Source organism: Sus scrofa, chromosome 16 (assembly GCF_054392235.1).
Source record: "Sus scrofa isolate SSC_HxYL_T2T_F1_AM1 chromosome 16, Sscrofa_HxYL_maternal_Yorkshire_Landrace_v2.0, whole genome shotgun sequence".
Classification (NCBI taxonomy): Eukaryota; Metazoa; Chordata; class Mammalia; order Artiodactyla; family Suidae; genus Sus; species Sus scrofa.
In genome coordinates, this window is record NC_139398.1 from 33,177,188 (window position 1) to 33,201,599 (window position 24,412).

The 24,412-nt window shown below is 40.3% G+C and overlaps 1 protein-coding gene across 11 annotated transcripts in view; it reads left to right on the forward strand.

Moving 5' to 3' along the window:
- The window catches only part of SPEF2 (sperm flagellar and cilia associated 2), a 177,962-nt gene that overhangs the window by 28,961 nt on the left and 124,589 nt on the right, over nt 1–24,412 (forward strand). For 10 of the 11 annotated variants that reach the window (XR_014830743.1, XR_014830745.1, XR_014830746.1 and 7 more), the window contains 4 exon segments: nt 2,146–2,332; nt 6,695–6,883; nt 12,660–12,847; nt 20,861–21,029. Coding sequence is in view for 6 of the 11 variants with exons in the window: in XM_085001637.1 (XP_084857763.1) it covers nt 2,146–2,332; nt 6,695–6,883; nt 12,660–12,847; nt 20,861–21,029 (733 nt within the window). In the remaining 5 variants the exon portion in view is untranslated. 11 annotated transcript variants of the gene reach the window in all.

The window sequence follows — 24,412 nt, forward strand, 5'->3', positions numbered from 1 at the left end:
CATGTACAAATATTAATTCTGTGGAGGCTTGGCAAGTAAACAGATATAATGAAAACAGAATTATTGTCCTTAAGAAACCCACATCTTGTAGAATGAATATTTATTCGAGTTAGTATCATGTTGCTTTCTTCAGGCCTTAATTGGCCTAAGACAGCAGATGGGTATCTGTATGAAAGGTTGGATGAACTGACTGATAAACAAAGGAGAAGCAATGTCTTAAGTATTTTGTTGGCAGCATCAATATAGTGTTGAGAAAGCTATTAACCCATGCTCAATCCAAGGCAAACTCTTTTAAACAACACATTTCAGTAAAAACATAGTAAGAATCTTGATGAAGAATCTCAAAAAGTTATGCCGCACAATTTTCCCAAATACTTAATTGTACTAAGTCTTAACAAATAAATAGGGTTCAACCTGCTTTGTTTTTGACCTTACTGAGGCTTTTTTAGTTACACAATTTCTGCTCCATGACTCTTGATAACAGAATACCATGGAAGATTGGGCTCCTGCTGATGAGATAACCAAAATTTCATTGTGTGACTTTAAAAATTATATTACACTTTTATAGTGCTTCATAGGATGTCATGTGAAAGTTAGCAGACATCAGCTGCATGTCAGAACTATGAGGCACAGTATAACCGAAGAGTAAAATGGGATGCTTTTCTTATGAGCTCAGAGTTCAGCTGGAAGCAGCACATCCACCAATAGTGAACTATAATACGATGTGACCTGCACTGTAAATATGTGATTATTAAACAGAACTAATTGTAACTTAAGACTTTTAATTCAACTGTGTATATTACTTGGATCTCTGATTTAATGAAACTGCGTAGCCCTAGATTTAAAAAAAAGCACTTGTGATTATTACTCCATTGAACATGAATTAGCAATGCTTTTATAAGTACTTCCATCTACCTGAGAATTGATGACTACTTAATCCCTGCATTCCATAATAATGTGTCCTTGTCTTTTGAAAAAGATTGTAAGTTATATTTTAAACTGAACATATCAGTAATTATAATGCCATTAAACATAATTATGCATAATATTAAAATTCATTGTTTCTTGGCAAGTAGCATCATGACATATCTTATATATATATATATATATATATATATATATATAATGACTTTTTTTTCCATTATAGCTGGTTTACAGTGTTCTGTCAATTTTATACCGTACAGCATAGTGACCCAGTTACACATACATGTACACATTCTTTTTTCTCACATTATCAGGCTCCATATCTTACTCCATTGTATTCTGTTTGCTTTTGAAAGAGCATGCAGGTGAGAACTGATTATTTGATCCTTATATACATAAAATGTATCTTTTACTGTGAAAGACAACTTTTGAATGAATCTGTAAATTCTGTACTGAGCCACCATGTGTCTAGGTTGAGTGTGTTTGCTTTCTGTTGGTGAGGCCCCCTGCTCTTCCTGATCCTTTTGTTTTGGACACGAGGTAGGACACAAACGCTGAGGTAGATCTCACTTGGGTCTCCAGGGCTTGGGTGAGAGGCTAGATCACACCTGTGCTTGGCATGGTGATCAGGTCAACTTTCCACTGCTGGGCTTCCAGCAAGTGCTGGGCTGCTGCCCTGAGGAATTGGGAAGTTCCTGGGAATTCACTGAGCAACTTGTACACACACGGGTGGGGGAAGAGCTGTAGTGGACAGATCCATCCATAGATGTCCTCTCAGGGTCCTGGCATGAGTGTACCTGGCTGAATTTTGTAGTGGATGCCCCTCCCTGACACCTGGGTTATCAGTATTGCCCTAGTCTTGACTCAAAGCAGAGGAGGCAGGAGGCCAAGAGCCAGCAGGAAGAAGAGGGAGAAAAAAGCAGTATCTCTGGGCCTAGGGCAGAGTGAAGGTCATGAGAAGTAAAAGCACAAGTAGGTACTGAGCTTAGAAAGAAGGCTTTGCTGAAGACCTCACACAGTCCAGAAATGGGGTGAGGCAAATGGAATCCGTTGTTAAGCAGGGTCTCACACTGAAGTTCCAACATTTGCTCTAATGCTTGTGTCAATAAATGAACAGAGCACACAAGGGAGCCATCTCCTGAGGTCTCCCTCCACAGTCACAGGTAGTGGCCTATGATTGAGTTATTTTTTTTAAATCTAAATAAAAACTATTGTCTTTAGTGCATCCAAGACTTCTTTAGATGCAGCAGGCCAGACAACTACTGATTTGTTAAACACTTATTCGGATGATGAATACATTAAAAAAATCCAAAAGCGCCTTGAAGAAGATGCTTTTGCACGAGAGCAGAGGGAGAAAAGACGGAGGAGACTCTTAATGGACCAGTTAATAGCCCATGAAGCCCAAGAGGTAAGATACTTAGTTGTCGGTTAAATAATAGTGCTGGAAGATTTGTATAAAATGTAGTCTTTTATATGCACATATGTGTATCTTATGTATGGATTATGTGCTACTCTGAAGCAATGTCACATTCTCACATCAAAATAGCAAATGCACTCATAAAAAATCTACATAAAACATTTGCTAAAGAAACTAAAATCTGGCAATAGTTGTACTGGTGGTTCTGTGAACCAAAGGGAAATCCAGGCTTCCTATAAGCATGAAGAAGTGAAACTGTTTATCCTGGGGTCACTCCTTTCTTAGTGAAAAATCAAAGAATGACTGTCTTTACTTTGTGCCCAAAGGCTATTTCTTTCTTCAGATTCACATGTCTCCTTACTCAGTCAGCTTGAGAGTCACTCTTTTAATTAGAAGAATGACAAATTATGAAACTTAGATGATTAAAAGGTAGATTTTAAAATAACTGTCTATTTCAAGTTGCCTTAACTAGCAATGGACTTTTGAACATCCTTCCATTTATATTACAAAACATCCATGTGTGTTGGCTGCTAGGCTTTTTCTTTCTATTTTTCTGCTTATACCCCAGGCCTGATATGTACCCAGAAAATGGAGTGAATGAATTCTTTCCGGCTTTCCTCACTTTCCACCAAGATGCTCGTAGCTTCAATTTTTTAGGCTCTAGCTGGAGATCTGTTCAGGGATCCAGCATCCTAAGGACCATTAAAGGGAGTCAATGCTCTGGCTATTTCCAGCAAGGGAACGCTATCTCTGTGCTGCTTTTTCTCTGTGTCTGGAACACTGCCATCCCTGGAACCAGCCTGGGGCCCTGAGCAAAGGGACCTCTTCTCCAGACGCCTCCTTCCCATTAAATGGAGTGTCCCCACCTCCCTGTGCTGCAGACCCCAAGGGCCCCTGCTCCACAGAGGTGGAATGTGCCACAGGGTTGCTTTTCCGTCCATCCTCCTCTCCTCCAAAGGGAAAATGGGCGTCGTCGGGGCAAGGATTTCCTCTGCTTCCCTCAGTACCTGCTGCTTTTCAGGAGCATAACATCATCTCATGTCACTGCTGGATATTCTTATTCTGGTGCCATTTGTGCCGGATCTATCAGAAATGCCTCGTAATGTCTGCTCTTGCTTCCAGGTTGCCATGGTTTCCTCCTGGAGTTTCTAGACCCTTGTTTTAGTTGGGCTCGTGAAGAGAGACCCAGAGACCTGGGCTCAGGTTGCTATCTTGCCTAATTATCCATAACGAAATGTATTATGTGGATGAAATGATGAGATATAAAGTTCGAAAGATCACTTTCATATTCTCAGAGGATTGGAGAGGGGTTGGGGGGAAGGCCTGGTAAGAGGCTGATGTGCCGTGGAGGGGTAGTGTCAGTGGAGACAGAATGGAGTAGGCAGGCAGTGCTTTAAAAACATGGATAGGGAGTTCCCATTGTGGCTCAGCGAGTTAAGAACCCAATGTGGTCTCTGTGAGGATGCAGGTTCAATCCCTGGTCATAAAAAGAAAAAAAAAAAAAAATAGGAGGCAAAATAGACTACTCTTTCAAGAGTTGTATTAGGAGTGACAAGAGGAATGAATTTAGGATGGCCCTGACATTTTAGGTCACAGAGTCATAGGTTTATAGGGTCATCAACGGAGATAGGGAAATACAGGGAAGGACCAGGTCTGAAAGGGGAGTTAATAAGTTTAGTTTAGGGCTTGCTGAGTTTCAAGTATTCCATAGGCATTTCAGTGGAGATTTTCAGACTGCCAAGTCGTTTTTGGCTCCCAACTGGTGCTGTGATCCTTTGGCCAGCATCTTGGCTAGTTCTTGGGATTTGCTCCAAGTATCTCTACCTTCCCAGAATCTTTTCTGGATCATGTCCTTGGAACTGGCATTCGGACAACAGGCCCCTCCCCTGTCTTTTAACTAAAAGATGCTTGAAGATTCCAGGTCATTCCTGCAGTGCCCTGTTCTTCCAGGAGAGCTGCTTGGGCATCTTTGGAGAATTAAGCAGCGGTATAGACCAGAGTAAGCTCTTAGCTCCAACTCATGGGCGAGGCAGAGGTCTTGGCAATCACATTGAACATGTTTGGGATTATGTATCTGTGTAAGTCTTTCCCAAATAAGATTAAATATAATTAAAAGAGAACTGTAACTTCTATTATTTTCTGTTTTATTCAGTGCATATATTCACCATTTCTATTTTATTTCATCTATATTATGGGTTAAACAGACATCTGTGGGCTGCCCTGAGCACCTAACCATAACATATTTTTCTTTCTCTGAGAAAATAGATCCTAAATTCTAATAAAACTTTGGGGAAAAGTCTATTTCTAAACATGAAATTGTTGTACAATGGAACAAAAACAAATATTTTTTCCACTAAACTTGTGGGTGCGGGCCTTAATACACTTGATGGCTCTTCATACTGAAACTTCATAAACATAGTACTGACTCGGCCATTCCACCGTAATTTCCTGTTCTTTTCCTATTTAATCACAATGTGTTGTCATCTAAGCACTCGCCAAAACATATCCTACCTGTCCATTTCTTCATAAGGATAAGAACGACCGGCTCTCATCTCAGCAGCCAGATTGCCTTGCTGTATAAACACAGCCAAATGTAGAATATACCCCATATTAAATATAGAACTCAGTTGGAATGGTAAATCAAGGCTGTACTTTTAAAAAATATGGTTGTGACTGTGCCTTGTGTATCCCAAAGCACCCCAAAATATGGTAGACCGTTTGGGCTGGGCTCAGCTCTATGCCTTTTGCTGGTCCCACCTGGCTTCCCGCAGGTGTCTAGGTCAGTTGGTGAGTCGGCTGAAGCCACATGAGGCGAGAGTTTCATCAACTCTGGCTGAGAAGGCTGGTGTCTCTGCCTCTCTACAGTTTTTCATTGTCCAGCTGAGCAGAAAATGTGGCAGTGGCAAAGGTCACAAGAGAATTAAGAAAGTCAGACCCAAAGTGTTTTGTTTTGGCTACAATCTTATTGGTCAATTCAGGTCAGAGGTCCCCCCCATACCCATATTTAAGGAGTGGAGAAATAGATTCTAGTGCTTTTGTTGGGAATATCTGCAGGGTAGCATTGCAAGGCTGTGGGTGAAGAAAACCGAAGGACTTGTGGCACTTTGACATTCGGCTTCACCTCTGTTACTGGATCTCAGAGGAAACAAATGATTAACATTAAAGCCTCGAGACTGTTATAACTAGATGAGACATATCTTTTGAAGTTGTTTGTGATTTTATTTTTTATCTGATATATGTTACTAACAGAAAAAATTTCATATCTATTTTCAATTGAACTGTTATTTCATCCACATTTTCATCTAATTCCCAGGTTCAGGTTGTGGCCTTTAGGACAGAGCACTATTGTTATTGTATCTTGATTCTGAAAATATATTTACAGTGTTTCTCCCATAATCTGAAACAGTATCGCTAATGATGCCACATTTTCTTCCTAAGCAATTGGATTGGGGAGTGTTAAATGGACGACTCTTAACGTTTACAAATTCCTCCAAGTCTTCCTCTTGAGAACTTTAATACCCCCTCCTTCCACATGATGTCTCTGTTTAGACAGAGTGAGAGAGGCTGACGATGTCTTGGAGATCCTCTTCCACCTAAACCACTCATTTCACCTGTCCAGAGATCGGCCCTGCAAAAGCAAATCGCTTGCCCACAGCCACACAGCCAAGTAATGGTGCAACTAGGGCTGCAGTGGCCAGGTTCCCTCATCCCCAGTTTAACGCTTCTTCACTGTTTACTTACTGATTCCCATTCTGTTCTCTTAAAATATCCAGGGAAGCCAAGAGAAGGCATCTCATTTCTCTCTCAGATTATAGTTGCTCTGTTTTCTAAGATAAGCAGGAGGGCACTTTTCTTTAGCCTCTTCTCCAAGCTCCCTATTCTATCACCTGGGTATTGAGATGCCCCCACTGGGAACTGATTAGATCTGCTGGCTTCAGCCAGACAACACCCACATTTGTTTTTCCAGCTAGTGTTTATGTTAAGAGGACATATAGCACAATTCCAAATCCTGAAAACATGCTTATAAATTGAGAATTACACCCTTTGTTTATAAAACCTTGAACACAATTGCGCAGTTTATATTTGGTCCGATTTTAAAGGAAGTAATAATTCACTTTGAAAAACTGATTTGCAAGACCCTATGCTTCTGGATATCAGAATTACACCACCTTTTTGAAGTTTTCGTTTCTATAGCTTGATTTCTGCTGTGTTCAAATGTAAATCAAGTGGCAGAAATTGATGCTGGTGAATACCATGCCTTTTACACACGATTGATGTAAAGGCTTCTTAGCTGGGTGGGGAATGTGGGTATCTGTTGCCCTAACGAAGACTTGGCTCTGCTGGTGTTTCCAGGAGGCCTATCGCGAGGAGCAGCTGGTCAGCCGGCTGATGCGGCAGTCCCAGCAGGAGCGCAGGATCGCCGTGCAGCTCATGCATGTCCGTCATGAAAAGGAAGTTCTATGGCAAAACAGAATTTTCAGAGAAAAACAGTATGAGGAAAGACGGCTCAAAGATTTCCAGGATGCTCTCGATCGAGAAGCGGTAAACAAGACCTCCCTTAAAAGTCTTTCTAAGGTTACTTTTGATCCTTTCTACCAAGTCAGGGTAAGCAAGGCTGCATTTTGTTGCCAAGCATTTAATGCGTTAATTTTTTGCGTGATCTTTCATGGCCTCTACTTTTGAGCAACTGCCCTGACAATGCGCGTAGCGTCTGCATACTGTACCCTCTCCCTTTTGTCTTGATTCTACACACATTTAATTTTCACCGCTAGTCCTTAGGTCCACATCTCTGGCATTTTGTGTATCTGAAACTCTCCAGTATATTCCTCAAGAAGGACCCATGGAAACAATATTCCCTGAATGCTTGTACATTGAGAAAAGCATGTACCTTTTATATTTGGTTTGCTGTATGGAAAATACTGAGTTCACATGTTCTTTCCTGGAACATCTTAATTACATTATTCTACTTTCCTCAGGTGTAAAGTGTTGCTCTAAGAAAGATTAATGGTAGTCTAATTTTTGTTTCCTTGAGTCATTACTCTTTTTTCTAGATGCATAAAAGACTTTTCTTTTAAGTCCACTAAGTTTCCTGGAATGTTATTGGTGTTCCTTATTCTAGGTGACTCGGAGAATAGTCTTCTAGGTGAATAGTGAGAAGAATTTTAAGCTGCCCCCTTTTAATTAGACACCGTTAGTCTTTAGTAAGCAATTCCTTGCTTTCTGATCAAACAACATTTCCCTGGCCCATATTGTATTATTCCTCACTTAGAACTAGAATAAGCCATTTATCTAGAGTACTGTGGTCATTCTATTTCTAGAAGATAAGATTTGGGGCCAGGTATGCCCTCTGGGCCACCATAACATCATTGTGTTTGGGCCTCTTATGGTTCTAAAGATCAAAATAACCAATCTTTTAATTATTTAATACATTAACATTTTCCCTTATCTTTATATATGTCCCTTCACCACAATACATTTGTTTTATCATGGGATGTATAGGGATCAGTCCTTGTCTATTTCCTATTGGGTTTGTTTCAAATTTATTCAATCCATTGGTCCAGGTTTGATTGAAGAAATATAAAACTCATGTGAGTGGCATTTTAGATGGCCTGTCTTTACTGTCATAAAAAATTCATAAAACCAGGCTGAGGAGAAGAGAAAAGCTTACAGCAAATAGCAAGGCAATGCTTTATTTATCAGCTTCATAGTTTCCACTGTGATAGTCCAGAAAATGAAATACAGCTTTTGCTAAAATTATGCAATTTTCAGAAAATGTCATTTGGAAAGTACCGGCATCTCCAGAGTCTGGAAAATGGTGCTTTTACCTTTGCAGAACAGACATAGCCGAAACATTAGGAGTAGGACAGGGAGCCATCCCCATGGATTTGAGCAGCAGGATCTCGTGTCCTCAAGAGCTGAATTAGCTGAATAATTGTTTCACCCCTCCTTTTTTACAAGAGTAAACTTGGAGTGGACTGAGTGGCATTTGCCTACAGTAGAAATAAGTGCCTACTTGCTAAATATGTTTGCTTTGCAAGTCCGGTTAATTCAGTGCAGAATAGCAGGGCACTGGTCTCTACAGTAGGACTGGTCTCACTGTGATCAGAAACACGACCTGTTCTTGCTTCAGCTGGGCTCGCGCTGACTTCAGAGATTGGGACGCTCCATCTGCTAGAGCTTCAGAGGCCAGAGTTGTGAGGCTCCAAAGTCCCTGAAAAAAAATGCATCCCTGCCTCTTCTATGATTACCTTTTCTCAAAGCTGAGGGATCAGCTTCTCCAGCATCCCCCCCACCTCTTCCTTCGAGGAGGCTTGATTTCAATTTGAATGTATCACCTCCTCCAGCAGGAGTGGCTGGTGCCTAAGTAGGCACCAAATAAATAAATCTTACTACCTACAGCATTGTGATTCTGCTGCTTTATTTTTTTTTAAGAAAGACATTTTTTAAATTGCTGTGAATTTTTCATTGTTATTATTCTTGTAGCTTTGATTATTGTTTGTGCTGGGAGAAGGGGGAACATTCTAGAAGTAATCTTAAATTAATTGAGATTTTTAAGGTTTGTCCATGATCCTCACAAGCTAAGAATAATATTTCATATTATTATTAATATTAACAGTATTGGCTTGCTACTTTCTGCTGAGTTCTGCTGTGGAAAAGACTTTCCTGGTTTCCTCCTCCCCTGGCTGCTCCTTCTCCGCCTTCTTTGTAGACTTATTTTCCTCAAACACCAAAGCATTTAATGTCAGAGTTCCTTAAAGCTTAGTCCTAGGGCTCCTTCTCTTCTCCTCTATGTTATTTCCTCAGAAAACCTTCTTACCTACAACCAGGGGGATGTAATTACTGCAAGAGCTGGGCATCTCAAATGCTTATGTCTCTGCCTCTGAGTGTGGATCCATACGTTCAACTGCCGTCTTGATATCGCTGCTCCTAGATCTCAGAGGAAGTACAAATTCAACATGTTAAGCCAGATTTAAAACCCTTATGAATAAACTGGACTTTCTCAAGTTTCTGTATTTCAACAAATGGCATCACCATGTATGCAGCTGGACTCGTCCAAAACCTCAGCGTCCACTTGACGCCAGCTTTACCCTCGTTCCTCCAGATGCAAAACATCACAAAGTTCTATCAGTTTCATGTACTAAATAGCTCTTCAGTTTGTCCGTTTTTCTCCATGTCTAACCACCACCTAGTCTCTGCTACCACTGCCGCTTTGGTCTCCTTCATCCATTTTTAGTGGCAACCACAGGTGCTGTGTGCAAGCACCTAACGTTCTTTGTCTTTTAAATCAACCTGTGCTGATCTCTGACTACCCACCTCTGCCCCCAGCCACTGGGGGCCCAGTTCATAGACCCAAGTCATCGGGGAGACACTCCAGGCATCAGGCAGCCCAGCTTCCAGCCACACACTCCGTCTGTGGCACAAGTCCCGCCTTTGTCATCCGTCCCTGTATGCCCCCTTTGCGGCTTTGCTGCTCCCCACGAGCTGCTAGCGAGTGGGCTGCCCATCTCTTCCTCTTTGGTCAAACCTTCCCTTCTGTTTTTAAGTGACCTGGGTCAATTTGCCTTTGAATTTAGCCTTTTAATGTGAAGCAGGAGCCTCCACTAGTTTCTGCTTTTGCATCCTGCAGAAAGTCCCTGAAGCAGGAGGGAACGAGGGCCTCTGTCTAGCTGTTAAAATGATGAAAGGGGAAAGATAGACATCTGTCTATATCCATATCCATATCCATATCTATATCTATCTATATCTATATAACTTATCCAAAATGTCCACCCTACTCTCGTCTCCCCAACCATTCTCCACTCTGCAGCCAGACTCTGATTTGATCACTGCCCTCTTATTCAGAAACCCATCCCTGGCTTCCAGATCTCTGCTCATAAACTGTCCCCTCCATCCCCTTGACTCTGGCCACACTATTCTGCTCTCACATCCCCGAACAAGTCATTTTTCCCGCCTTTGGCTTCTTCCCGCATGCCTTGCCCCAGGTGACACCCATCCTGCAGAGCTCCTGCCCATACCATGCCCACGCCACTCCTCGTCTAGGTCCAGTCCAGCCTCCTATTGTGTCACACCCATGCCCCGTCTCTTCCTAGTGACTCTTGTCGGGGTGTGTAACTATACCTGTATTTGTGTGCTTTTTTGACCACCTCTCCCTCCGGGTGTAAGGCCCCTGAGGACCAGGGCTGTGTTTGCTTCTGCCCATCGCTGTTTCCCCAGGGCTTGGGCCAATGTCTGGTGCATTGAAAGAAAGAGAGAGGAAGAGGAGGGGAGGGACAGGAAGGAGAAAGAGAGAGAGAGAACTTAGTGTTTTTCCCCATCTGGAGTTTTTGTTTTGTTTTTAGGTTAAACCTGCTGATCTTTGAGAGCAATTGGACAGCTATTCTATATTCATTAAAACAGTTCCCAATTTCAAAATTTCACTGCCACCTACTATTATTAGCAATAATTCGTTGCAGTAAGGAATTGGTGAGCATTCACTTTGAGTCCAGCACGGGGCTGTGATGCTTACATGCATGTTTATAACGGCCACTTGCAGTGGACCGTGTCCTTCCTTTTCTACATCTGACATGTCAGGAAAATGAAACTCAGAAAGCTCAGAGTCACACAGCTTGTCGGTGGTGTAGCCGGAAACACAGCGGCACTCAGACTCCAGAGTCCAGGCTCATCACCGCTGAGATTTACTGCCTCCCACAGACTTCCTTTTTCCTTTTTCTTTCTTTCTTTATTTAGGGCTGCAACTCACTTTGCTGTAATGGGACCGGAAATTGTGGTGGGTTTAGCAGGGGGCACGGAGTGGGTAGAAGTAGCAGCCTGAATGGCTAGAAAGAGAGAAGAAGGTCCTGGTGTGAAGAGCAGGGAGAAGGCTGCTATATTCCTGCAGCTGCAGGTCAAGGCTCACTTCAAGGTGTTGATTTCATCGCATCCTAAATATCCCCACATGCTTTACAGGAACTCTGGTAAACCCAGGCCCCAAACCCATCTTATGTTTTATGTAAATTCTCCTCTAACTGCTTCTACTCTTTAGATTCCTCTTCCCTCTGAACTCTTCACACTTTAAGAAGCAAGCCATAAAGCTCTGTATTTAAACTCTATACTTTGTGCATGAAAACAGGGCCTCCAAAACAATACAATAATTGTATAATCCTGAACCAGCCAAAAGTACAGTATTGACCTTAGAGGTCACTCAGCCTAACTCCCCTTGCAGCACAAAGAAAACAAACAAAATTAAAAAAAAAAAAAAGTAACAAAAGAAATGGACCTTCCACTCAGTTCAGTGGACGCTAGCAGCCCGGCATTGTTCATTTAGTCACTCGTGAATAGTTTCATGATAAGAGGGATTCGCTCTGACAGTTTTTCTGTTAATGCCAAGCCTTCACTACCCTCGCTTCATATTGAGGAAGTGGAGACATAGGGAGGCGCCGATTGGGCCAAGGAGGCACCGCAGCAAGTATTTGACTTCTTGACAGGCTGAGGCTTGTATTTGACTACAACTCCTCCAGACCCAAGGTGACCTCCATTTTACCCTTGCTGGTAAATTCCAGGAGGCAAGTCTTGTTTCTGGAGCATGTTCACCCAGGATAGAATTTTCAAGGAGCTGGCACAACTGTTTGAAAAGAGACATTTGGCCATGCTGAGTTTGACCTTTGCACTTTGCACGAAGAAAGCATTCCCTAAACAAAATAATAGTGCAAACCAGGCAGATGGTGATGCCAAACGGTTTCAGTATTTCCTTCCTTTCTGCAGAATGGATGTTATCCACTTCTTAAGGCCCTAACAAACAGCAGAAGGTTTTGTTGTCTAAACACATTTAACATTTGCTGGCAAATGTGTGATAGGCTCAAGCCAGAATACTTGGGGACTCTCCAAACAATTTCCTGAGTATAAATCAGTAGTCTCCCACTAAAAGACAAAGGGTGGGGCCAGAGCAGGTGTGTCGAGTTAAGGCTTCTGCAAATGGGCACAAAGGAGCATCTTGGGTCCTGCACAAGCTTACCTGGTTCTCTGTGAGCCTAGAACTTAGGACTTATTTTTAAATACTTAAGATCCAATTTATTGTACATCCGGAGAGTACACTTTTCTCTGTACTGTGTTTTGCTAGTGTTTTCAATACTGTCTTTGTCATCATATTCTGTACTTAATGTATTCAGGAGAAAGTACTCTCTCATGATTTATTTTTATTCCTGCTATAGAGGAGATTTCATCCTTTTTAGAATTTTTTTTTTTTTTTTTTTTTTTTTTTGCTATTGAAATGATGACATTGTTTTTTACTTGAATCATTGCACAGTGATGGTAACTTAAAAATATGTCTTTGCCTTCTTAGGCTTTGGCCAAACAAGCCAAGATTGATTATGAAGAACAAGCTCTCAGAGAGAAGGAAATGCATGAGCAGATTGCTGCGGAAAGAGTGCAAGCTCGTTACAAAAAGCATTATTCAATATGTGCAGAAATTTTGGATCAAATACTTGATTTGTCCACTAAAGTAGCAGACTATCGAATGTTGACAAATAAGTAAGTATTAGTTTTGAATAGTTAATACAATAAAGGCACCACAGAGAATGAGAAAAGGATAAGATTGTAGATAGATGCTAAGTTGATAAGTAAAAGAGGCAACAATATTTTATAAAAGGAAGACCAGGAAGTGGAGTCCAGGATACCTTGATTACTGACATAATTCACCCACTGGCTAGCCTTATTTAAGGTGTGTTTGTATGTCTTTAACATTTAAACTTTGTATCTAAAGCCTCTCTAATTTACAGATAATAAATTATGATAATCTATTTCAAACCTTAGGAACCTCCTAGAAGACTGGAATTACTTAAAGATTATTTTACTAATTGTTAAATCTATTTTCATTGCACTTTCCTTCTAAAAGAAGTCAACCTATTTGTAAGGAAACATTCAATAATGCAAAAAATATTATGAACAGGCCAAAATAAGAACAGAGGAAAATCCAAATGAACTAGAAAGCTAGGATTATTTAAACACAGTTATACATGTAGCAGTATATTTGCCAGTTACTACAATGGAGCTGCAAATTTTATTGGAGCTTCCAGGTGGACGGAACAAAAAGGGAAACACTTTGATGATGTCCTGTTCCATTCTAATTCTTTACAGATACAAAAGTCTTCTTGGTCCTCAGTTCATAATAATAGTTTTCTCATGTGGCCTCACATGAGGTACACCTGAGTAGCACAGTAGCTCTAGTAGAGAATGACCGCAGCAATGACTCTAAAGCAAATATGGATGTGGCTTTGGGGACCTATTTCTTGTGATGTCCTTTGCTGAAAGGTGGAGAATGGCATCACAGTGGATCTCAGTGAAAGCAGTTCCACGAGGTCAAGCATAAGGCACCCCACTTCAATTTGTGCACCTCTAATGTTACCCAGACTGAGATCTGATTGAGAACCCACAGTGAAAAGAAGGAAAGTCAGATGATCTTCAGGGTCAGACAGAAGGGAGGAAAAGCATCTAATCACCTTGGACTTGATGGGTGCTTTCTCCATAGTTCTCTCCCTGACTGCCTTATAGAAACTGCTAAACGAAATGACACCATGATGAGGCCATTTTGAAGATAAAGCTCTAAGGGTACATTTGAGAAAAAGAAAATAAATAACACTGCAGAGTGAAAGGAATTAAGGAAAAAAATGTTTAACAGTACTTTTTAGATTAATAGAAATTAGAAAGTTTAGCAATCATAAGAACAAAATAATGAGGAAGGTAAATGACAAAAGGTTAAAAAGGAAAGGTGATAACAGCATATTCTAATGGTAGAAAGTAGACAAAATTGCAAATGGTCAATGTAGTAAATGTAAAAACATGGTATATGATGGTTCACAGGGGAACAAAGTACAGATGGATTTCCCTAAACAAATAAAGGCTCATAATTCAAAATTAAGATGTAAATGCCAATCCCATTCTGCTCTGGGAAAAGGGAGTAGATGCATTCTTCCCTGCTCCTCCCCCAATGAAAAGCCCTGGACATTGTATAGGAATCAAACCTAAGAAGACTCTGAAGGTGAACAGAAGAAGTCAGACTGGCTGGTGACCTCAGGACTTGCAGAACGACACAGGAGTGAGCTCCCTGGATGGTCTTTTTGCCTCACTCGTCCCAAATTGGAACTGAATACTCTGACAACAGAATGCCTCTGTTGCCAGAAATCCCAATGGTGCCGACAAAAAAATAGCCCCAGCGAAAACCCACTGTCTATCTCCAGTCAAAGAACAAGTTAAGGAGCACCCTAGCAGGATGGAAAGCTTTTAAACAGTAATCAGGAGTTCCGTCATAGCTTAGCATATTGAGAACCCGACTAGTATCCCTGAGGTTGCGGGTTTGATCCCTGGCCTCGCTCAGTGGGTTAAGGATCCCGCGTTGCCGCAAGCTTCTTAGTAGGTTGCAGATGCCGCTTAGATCCCCTGTTGCCATGGCTGTGGCTGGCAGCTCTAGCTCTGATTCAACCCCTATCCTGGGAACTTCCATATGCAGTGGATGTGGCGCAAAAAGACAAATAATAATAATAAAAATAACTGCCCTTCTCCAAATACCACACACACAAAACTATAGCCCCCCTCCCACCCATGCAAGAAAAGACCAAGGAGGGAGCCTACCTTCCACCCTCACAAAGCAGTAATGTGGGACTCCATCACCCCCACCAGTGTGGTGTCCCAGAGGCCAAGTAGAAAGCAATGTATTGGCCACTCTTCCCCTCCCCCCGGGAGTGGGTGTTACAGGAGCCTAGGGAGGGTCAGGACTTTCACCACTGCCCAGCCGTCACCTCAGTGGAGACCAACACGGGAAGCCAGAATTGCCACCTTCTCCCAGCAGTAGAGAGGATGCCCTCCCCCTGGTGGCAAGGAATGTCAAGTGGGGGCCTCCGGACCTGTCAGTAACAGAATGGCTCCTTCTCTCTCCCCTGCCTGAGCAATGACAAAACCCGGCTAAAACAGAAGGCTTACACAAGATCTGGAGTCATACAACAGAATCCAAAAATGTTACTCAGTGAAAAAGGAGTCATACCAAGAACCAGGGAGAGCTCAGGGGAGTTCCCCTCGTGGCACAGTGGTTAACGAATCCGACTAGGAACCATGAGGTTGAGGGTTCGATCCCTGGCCTTGCTCAGTGGGTTAAGGATCCAGCGTTGCTGTGAGCTGTGGTGTAGGTCGAAGATGCCTTTCAGATCTGGCATTGCTATGGCTGTGGTGTAGGCCGGCAGCTACACCTCCAATTAGACCCCTAACCTGGGAACCTCCATATGCCGAGGGAGCGGCCCTAGAAAAGGCAAAAAAAAAAAAAAAAAAAAAAACCATAAGAGAATACTATGAACAACTGTATGGCAACAAGTTTGACAATCTGGAAGAAATGGACAATTTTCTAGAATCTTACAGCTTGCCAAAACTGAATCAAGCAGAAACAGACCAACTGAACAGACCGATCACTAGAAATGAAATTGAAGAGGTCATAAAATCACTCCCTACAAATAAAAGTCCAGGACCAGATGGCTTCACAGGTGAATTTTATCAAACACATAAAGAGGAATTGGTGCCCATCCTCCTTAAACTCTTTCAAAAGGTTGAAGAAGAAGGAATACTCCCAAAGACATTCTATGAGGCCACCATCACCCTCATTCCAAAACCAGACAGAGATACCACCAAAAAAGAAAACTATCGGCCAATATCATTGATGAATATAGATGCAAAAATTCTCAACAAAATCTTAGCCAACCGAATCCAACAACATATCAAAAAAATTATACACCATGACCAGGTTGGGTTCATCCCAGGTTCACAAGGATGTTTCAACATACGCAAATCAATCAGCATCATACACCACATTAACAAAAAAAAGGTCAAAAATCATATGATCATCTCAATAGACGCAGAAAAAGCATTTGACAAAGTTCAACATCCATTCATGATCAAGACCCTCGCCAAAGTGGGTGTAGAGGGAACATTCCTGAATATAATCAAAGCCATTTATGATAAACCCACAGCAAATATAATCCTCAATGGGGAAAAACTGAAAGCCTTCTCACTCAAATCTGGAACAAGACAGGGATGCCCACTCTCACCACTGCTATTCAACATAGTTTTGGAAGTCCTAGCCACAGCAATTAGACAAACAAAAAAAATAAAAGGCATCCATATAGGAAGAGAAGAGATCAAACTGTCACTGTATGCAGATGATATGATACTATACCTAGAAAACCCTAAGGACTCAACCCCAAAACTCCTTGAACTGATTAATAAATTCAGCAAAGTGGCAGGATATAAGATTAACATTCAGAAGTCAGTTGCATTTCTGTATACCAGCAATGAAACATTAGAAAAGGAATACAAAAAAATGATACCTTTTAAAATTGTACCTCACAAAATCAAATACCTCGGAATACACCTGACCAAAGAGGTAAAGGACCTATATGCCGAGAACTATAAAACTTTAATCAAAGAAATCAAAGAAGATGTAAAGAAATGGAAAGATATTCCATGTTCCTGGATTGGAAAAATCAATATTGTGAAAATGGCCATCCTACCCAAAGCAATCTACAGATTCAATGCAATCCCTATCAAATTACCCATGACATTGTTCACAGAACTAGAACAAACAATCCAAACATTTATATGGAACAACAAAAGACCCAGAATCGCCAAAGCAATCCTGAGAAACAAAAACCAAGCTGGAGGCATAACTCTCCCAGACTTCAAGAAATACTACAAAGCCACAGTCATCAAAACAGTGTGGTACTGGTATCAAAACAGACAGACAGACCAATGGAACAGAATAGAGAATCCGGAAATAAACCCTGACGCCTATGGTTAATTACTCTTTGACAAGGCAGGCAGGAACATCAAATGGGAAAAGGAAAGTCTATTCAGCAAGCATTGCTGGGAAACCTGGACAGCTGTATGCAAAGCAATGAAACTAGAACACACCCTCACACCATGCACAAAAATAAACTCAAAATGGCTGAAAGACTTAAATATACGACAGGACACCATCAAACTCCTAGAAGAAAACATAGGCAAAACACTCTCTGACATCAACATCATGAATATTTTCTCAGGTCAGTCTCCCAAAGCAATAGAAATAAGAGCAAAAATAAACCCATGGGACCTCATCAAACTGAAAAGCTTTTGCACAGCAAAGGAAACCAAAAAGAAAACAAAAAGACAACTTACAGAATGGGAGAAAATAGTTTCAAATGATGCAACCGACAAGGGCTTAATCTCTAGAATATACAAGCAACTTATACAACTCAACAGCAAAAAAGCCAATCAATCAATGGAAAAATGGGCAAAAGACCTGAATAGACATTTCTCCAAGGAAGATATACAGATGGCCAACAAACACATGAAAAAATGCTCAACATCGCTGATTATAAGAGAAATGCAAATCAAAACTACCATGAGATACCACCTCACACCAGTCAGAATGGCCATCATTAATAAATCCACAAATAACAAGTGCTGGAGGGGCTGTGGAGAAAAGGGAACCCTCCTGCACTGTTGGTGGGAATGTAAACTGGTACAGCCACTATGGAGAACAGTTTGGAGATACCTTAGAAATCTGTACATAGAACTTCCATATGACCCTGCAATCCCACTCTTGGGCATCTATCCGGACAAAGCTCTACTTAAAAGAGACACTTGCACCCGCATGTTCATTGCAGCACTATTCACAATAGCCAGGACATGGAAACAATCCAAATGTCCATCGACAGATGATTGGATTCGGAAGAGGTGGTATATATACACAATGGAATACTACTCAGCCATAAAAAAGAATGACATAATGCCATTTGCAGCAACATGGATGGAACTAGAGACTCTCATCCTGAGTGAAATGAGCCAGAAAGACAAAGACAAATACCATATGATATCACTTATAACTGGAATCTAATACCCAGCACAAATGAACATCTCCTCAGAAAAGAAAATCATGGACTTGGAGAAGAGACTTGTGGCTGCGTGATGGGAGGGGGAGGGAGTGGGAGGGATCGGGAGCTTGGGCTTATCAGACACAACCTAGAATAGATTTATAAGGAGATCCTGCTGAATAGCATTGAGAACTATGTCTAGATACTCATGTCGCAACAGAAGAAAGGGTGGGGGAAAAAACTGTAACTGCAATGTATACATCTAAGGATGACCTGACCCCCTTGCTGTACAGTGGGAAAATAATAAAAAAAAAAAAAAAAGAACCAGGGAGAGCTCAAACTGAATGTAAAAACTGAATATGTAAAATTAAAGTTCTAGAGGTGTTGATATCATACATTTTAAGTGGGCTTTTATTTGGAAATTCAAATTGTCTCAAAAGGCAATATGTAAATTCCTATAGAGAGGTTGAAATTGTGTCTCCCCAAAAAGAAAATATATGTTAAAATTCTACCCCCTTAACCTCAGAGTATAAGCTTATTTGGAAATAGTCATTGCCGATTGATTGGTTAAGATGAGGTCCGCTTGTGTAGGGAGGGACCTTAATTAAATATGACTGGTGTCCTTATAAGAAGTGGAGACACATAGGGAGAATGCCGTGTGCCTGCAAAGACAGAAGGTCGCACAGCTGCCAGTCAGAGAATGACAAAGAGCCTGCCTGCAAAGAAGACTGTGGGAAAAGTTTCATCGAACCGCATTTCTGTGAGCGCCTCTGTTGGGAGGGGTTGTAGAAATAGTCCCAAGAGCTCTGGCTGGGGGCCAGCATGCAAGGAACCAGATGTAACCACCTGTCCTTGAGGCAACCTAGAGTTTCCTTTTCGCCCAAAAAATATTATTTGTATGTGGAATAGGTGTCTTAAAAATCAAGTTACACAGCACAACTTAGTACACTGAGGATTTTTTATTTTGATTATTGGAATATTTCACAGACGCATACCTTCGTCTGTCTTTTATTACTCTGTAAATCCTGCCTCATGAAAATTAATACAGAAAATATATTGGTTATATGAAGGCATTTTTATTTTAATGAAAAATTACATAGAATTTTAAAGTTCCAGAGGTATTGATATCATTAACTTTTAAGTGTCTTTTATTTGAGACAGAATACAATTACGTATGTTAATAAGATCTTTTTAGACTGCACTACTAACAGCCAAATAAACTCATGTTAATCTCCTATGTACTTCCCTAAACAAGATGTTATTTTTTTTCTAAAGCCCAAGAATATTTTTGGTATCAGCTTACTTACATGAACTGACCTTTGTTAAGATTGCTTCCTAACAAAATTCTCAATATTCGGATCATAGGATAGTAATTCAGTAATTGCAACATCAAGTTTTGGACAATATACAAGCTGTTCACTGTTTACTTCACTGCAGGAGTCAATGCCATTTCAATAATTCTGATTTTATAATTTTTCTATGCCTGAGCTTATTAACTTCTAAACTTCCGTAGTTTTATAAAATAATTTTTAGCAAATATAAATATTTTATTAAAAGAAAACATAATTATATGTGAAGTTTACATTTAATTGAAATACTACTTCATCATGGAGAAACATACATAATGTGAGATTCATCATTTAAACTATTTTCGTGGTTTTTAACCATGTGTAAGTTCAGTGGCGTTAGGTACAGTCACACTATTTTGCAACCACCCCACCATCCCTCTCCAGAACTTTTTCAATCATCTCAATCTGAAATGCTGTATCTATTAAATAACTCCCCCTTCCCTTGCCTTCCAGCCCCTGGTAACCTCTAGTCTGCTTTTTGTCTCTATGAATTTGTCTGTTTTAAGTCCCTCATGTAAGTGGAGTCATACAAAATTTATCCTTTTGTGTCTGGCTTATTTCATTTAGTGTACTGTCTTCAAGGTTTATCAGAATGAAATGAAATGCTGCTTTTTAGGTTGTAATTTCAAGCTGCAGCCCTACTATTTTTAGAGAACTGCATCTGAATCATGTCAAGTGCTTTCCTTCCTTTGCACATTTTGTTCCTCTTGGAACTGTTTTCCCATCTCTGCATCCTGTTACTTCCAAGTCATTCATCTGACTTAAATAGAAAAGTTACTAAAAAATAATTGTAAAGGTTATCAGATGTGCAGTGCCAATAAGACCACCATACATTAGATTTTTCTGTCACAAATTATCTGCAAATATATAAATCAACTGTCATCTTAAAGGGACCTTGGAAGGTCTGTTCATTTTGCATAGGTGGAGACTGGTACTGGAGCATTTAAATGATTTCCAAACGTTACCGAGCCATTCAGTATCACAGCTGGAAATCAAAGGACCAAAGGACCGAAGTTTTGTGATAGTGCTCATTATTTTTAGGTCTTGGGATTTTTTTTTTTTTTTTTTTTGCTTTTAGTGCACAATCCAAGAAAGTTTGAAGAACCAGTGGCTTTTATTCATCTATTCACACCTACTAAGCTTCTGCCATTTTCCTGGCTTTAGGAATGTCATAGTAAGTGGAGCCTCTAACCTTAAACACTAGACCACAGGGAATGAACATAGTAATAGCCTGAGATTTAAGATGTATATTTAACTAACCACTGATTCATCTCTACCCTTTTTTTTCCCTTGCTGTATAGCCTGATTCCATATAAGTTGATGCACGATTGGAAGGAATTGTTTTTTAATGGAAAGCCCATATATGAGCAAGCCTCTCTTAAGCATCTATCAGCTAAACCCTCTACAGAACAGCTCATAGAACTGGAGAAAAGGGACTTGCTAGATAACAATGATTATGAAGAATATAAGGTATATATGAAATAATTAGAAGGCAAAGAATAAATGTTTCTTTAGCATTAATTTTGTGATATTATTTTTCATCCATATTAATAAAACTGGGCATTTTATATTTGCATCTTCCCTTGGTTTAATTTGTATTTATAGTGCTAACTTTTAAAGGCCTAACCTATTCATAATCTATTATCTGCTACTTCCAGGAATATTAAAGAGTGGTCTGAAAAAAGCCAAATGTAGTACATTGTCTGGGTAGGTAGATTTCAGAATTTTAAACAGGTTTTAATTTCTCAATTAGCAATTTTCTTTGTGTAAGCTGCTACCTTTGCTTTAGAACCCCTGGTTTAATGTATTTCTCTAGTAATTTATCTAAATAGCATCTTGTTATTGGAGGCAAATGGAAGAGAAGGAAGTTCGAATTTTCTGAGTAGCATAGATGCAAACAAAATTTTATTCAACAATTTTTAAAAAGTATGGGGTGCCAACCATGCTTCTTAGAAGAGCCACTGAGGGAGTTCCCGTTGTGGCTCAGAGGTTAACAAACGTACCTAGTATTCATGAGGACGTGGGTTCATCCCTGGCCTTGCTCAGTGGGTTAAGGATCTGGCGTTGCCTGTGAGCTGTGGTGTAAGTCGTGAACACAGCTCAGATCTCGCATTGCTATGGCTGTGGTGTTGGCCAGTGGCTACAACTCCGATTCAAGCCCTAGCCTGGGAACTTCCATACGCCAAGGGTGTGGCCCTAAAAAGACAAAAGACAAAAAAAAAAAAGAAGAAGAAGAAGAAGAAGAATCACTAAAAACTAGGGATAAACAGACCAAGGTCCCATTCCTGGAATATGCTAACTGCTAACTGTGAGACCTTAAGACCAGTATTTTAAGTGCTAAGAGAATTGGTCTCACAATTTATGAAATGGGGATAATAATATGACTGTGTTATTTTACTATTATGAAACTTAAGATAATATGCATTAAACACTTAGTCAAGTGCACTGCATGTTGGATGCAAATAATATGTATTCCTTTCTTTCCTCACCACTCTGCCATCCCTATCCCACTTCATTTCACCTTTAGTAGGAAAGATGTGAAATGAATAGCGATTGGAGAGGAGTCCCAGGTAATTCCTTAGCAATGAAGTAAAGGATGAGGCTTTTTATTATTAGAAATGTTATTGAGAGAGTTCCAGAAGGGTAGCAAGTGCAACCTGAAAAAAAGAAAAGATGATTGGACCCAATCATTTGTTGGTATTTAGCAAATACTCAACAAGTGTTTGTTGAAAGGATGCACAAAGAAAATGAATGGATGACAATGAACTTTGAGGCAAAGGGTAAAATAACACTAATGTGTAAATATTGAAAGAAGATGAGCTTATGATAAAAAGATAAGGAAAGAAAATGAGATTAAATGTACACCATATTTTAATTGGATGAATCTATATTTGTATCACTAAAATAATTATTATTTATTAAGGATTGACCAGAACCTTACAAGATATATGTGCATATTTATTTTGTGTAACTGTAAATATACCAGATCTAGTAGGTCAGCCTAAAGAACCATGCTACATAATAAGAGGCTTTGACAGTATCAAACTTTGTGAAGATATTTCTTTCTATTGTGAGTTACAAGTCATTTTCTTTGACAGCTTTTGCTGATTCATGAAATATTTATTTCTAAGTTGTTTCTTAACCATCTCTATCTACTATATTCTTGTCGCTTTCATATATCAGGAGACCTGGTTGTCTGCAGCTTAGCAAAGATTTGTCTTTTTAATTTTTTTCTTGTTTGGGAAATTGTTACCACAGAAACATGCTTGTCTCACCCACATCCTGAAGCAGCCGGTATGTTTCTTTTGCAGGAAATTGTAAACATTTGTTAGGAGTGTGTGAACGTCTGGTAATGCAATTTATTTTGTTTATGGCCTTTGCTGTTTTCCTAGAAATGAATATTACCTTAGGCTTTCTTTTTTTTTTTTCCTTTTGTCTTTTTAGGGCAGTACCCACGGCATATGGGGGTTCCCGGGCTAGGGGTCTAATTGGAGCTGTAGCTGCCGGCCTACACCACAGCCACAGCAAGCAATGCCAGATCCAAGCCGCGTCTGCAACCCACACCACAGCTCACAGCATCTCTGGATCCTTAATCCACTGAGCGAGGCCAGGGATTGAATCCACAACCTCACGGTTCCTAGTTGGATTCGTTTCTGCTGTGCCATGACAGAAACTCCTAGGCTTTCTTATAATGTGTTTATATGCTGTGTTCTTTTTGATTCTGTGATGGAAAATATACCATGTACAGGTATTAGGATAGATTGCAAACTATCCTATTATCATTCCCTACTATTAGAGCCTTTGTCTCTTCAGATATTTGTTAAATGCTCCTGCACATAAGTAAAAAATGGATATTTCAACTTGTAAAATATGTTATATGGATCAAGGAGGCTTTCACAGGAGGCAGACGGTCAACAAATCTGGCTTAACTACACATCTGACTTAATAACTGTAGAATAGTTGCCCACATTTGTCATTGCTAACTGCTCAGGATTTTTAATCCTTCAAACACATACTTTAGAAATTAATCTTTAAAACATTTACATCCTTATCATACCTTATTAATGTTCATAGCCACCATCCTTAATAGAACTGATATTTCCTGGTTTTGAGCTCATATTTTTGAATCCAAGCCGCATCTGTGACCTACACCACAGCTGCAACAATGCCAGATCCTTAACTCACTGCACTGGGCCAGAAATCAAACCGGCAACGCCGCAGAGATAAGCCAGATCATTAACCCACTGCACCACAGCAGGAACTCCTGAGCTCATACTTCTAAAGCTCTGTTAGAGTAAGCTATCGTGTTTAAAAATTTTAAATGTTACACCTAGAAATTAGCATAAAAACAAATTTTTGTTCATATGCATGTCATAGAGAGCTGCCAAAAATTTGACTCTTCTTTTTTCACATTGTTTCCCCGTCATTATACTCTCTTTATAGAATGGCTACATGTGAGAGAGCTCTGGTCCAGGAACGATGTGGCCAAAAGTGTCAGTTGTCTCTCCTAAGAAGGAGGCAGGAGCAGCATCATGAAGCAGCCAGACCCTACTGGGATTCCCAGGCAACTGCCGTAGGATAACAAGTTATTTAGTAGAGAGTAGAGAGGAACCCCCAAATTCTATGGACCATGGGCATCCGGCTAAGCCAGGAGCCCAGCTGCTACAACTCAACTGACAGCACAGCCCCCACATAGCAGCCAGTGGTTCTTGCTCATGCTGTAAACTCCTCCTGGTAAACCCCAGACTCCCCCAAATGCAAGTACTTTTCATGGTTCTTACTGGCAAATGACTTACAGTTCCATAACATTTCATATTTACATAAGCTGCTTATTAGCAGTTATCTACTGAATA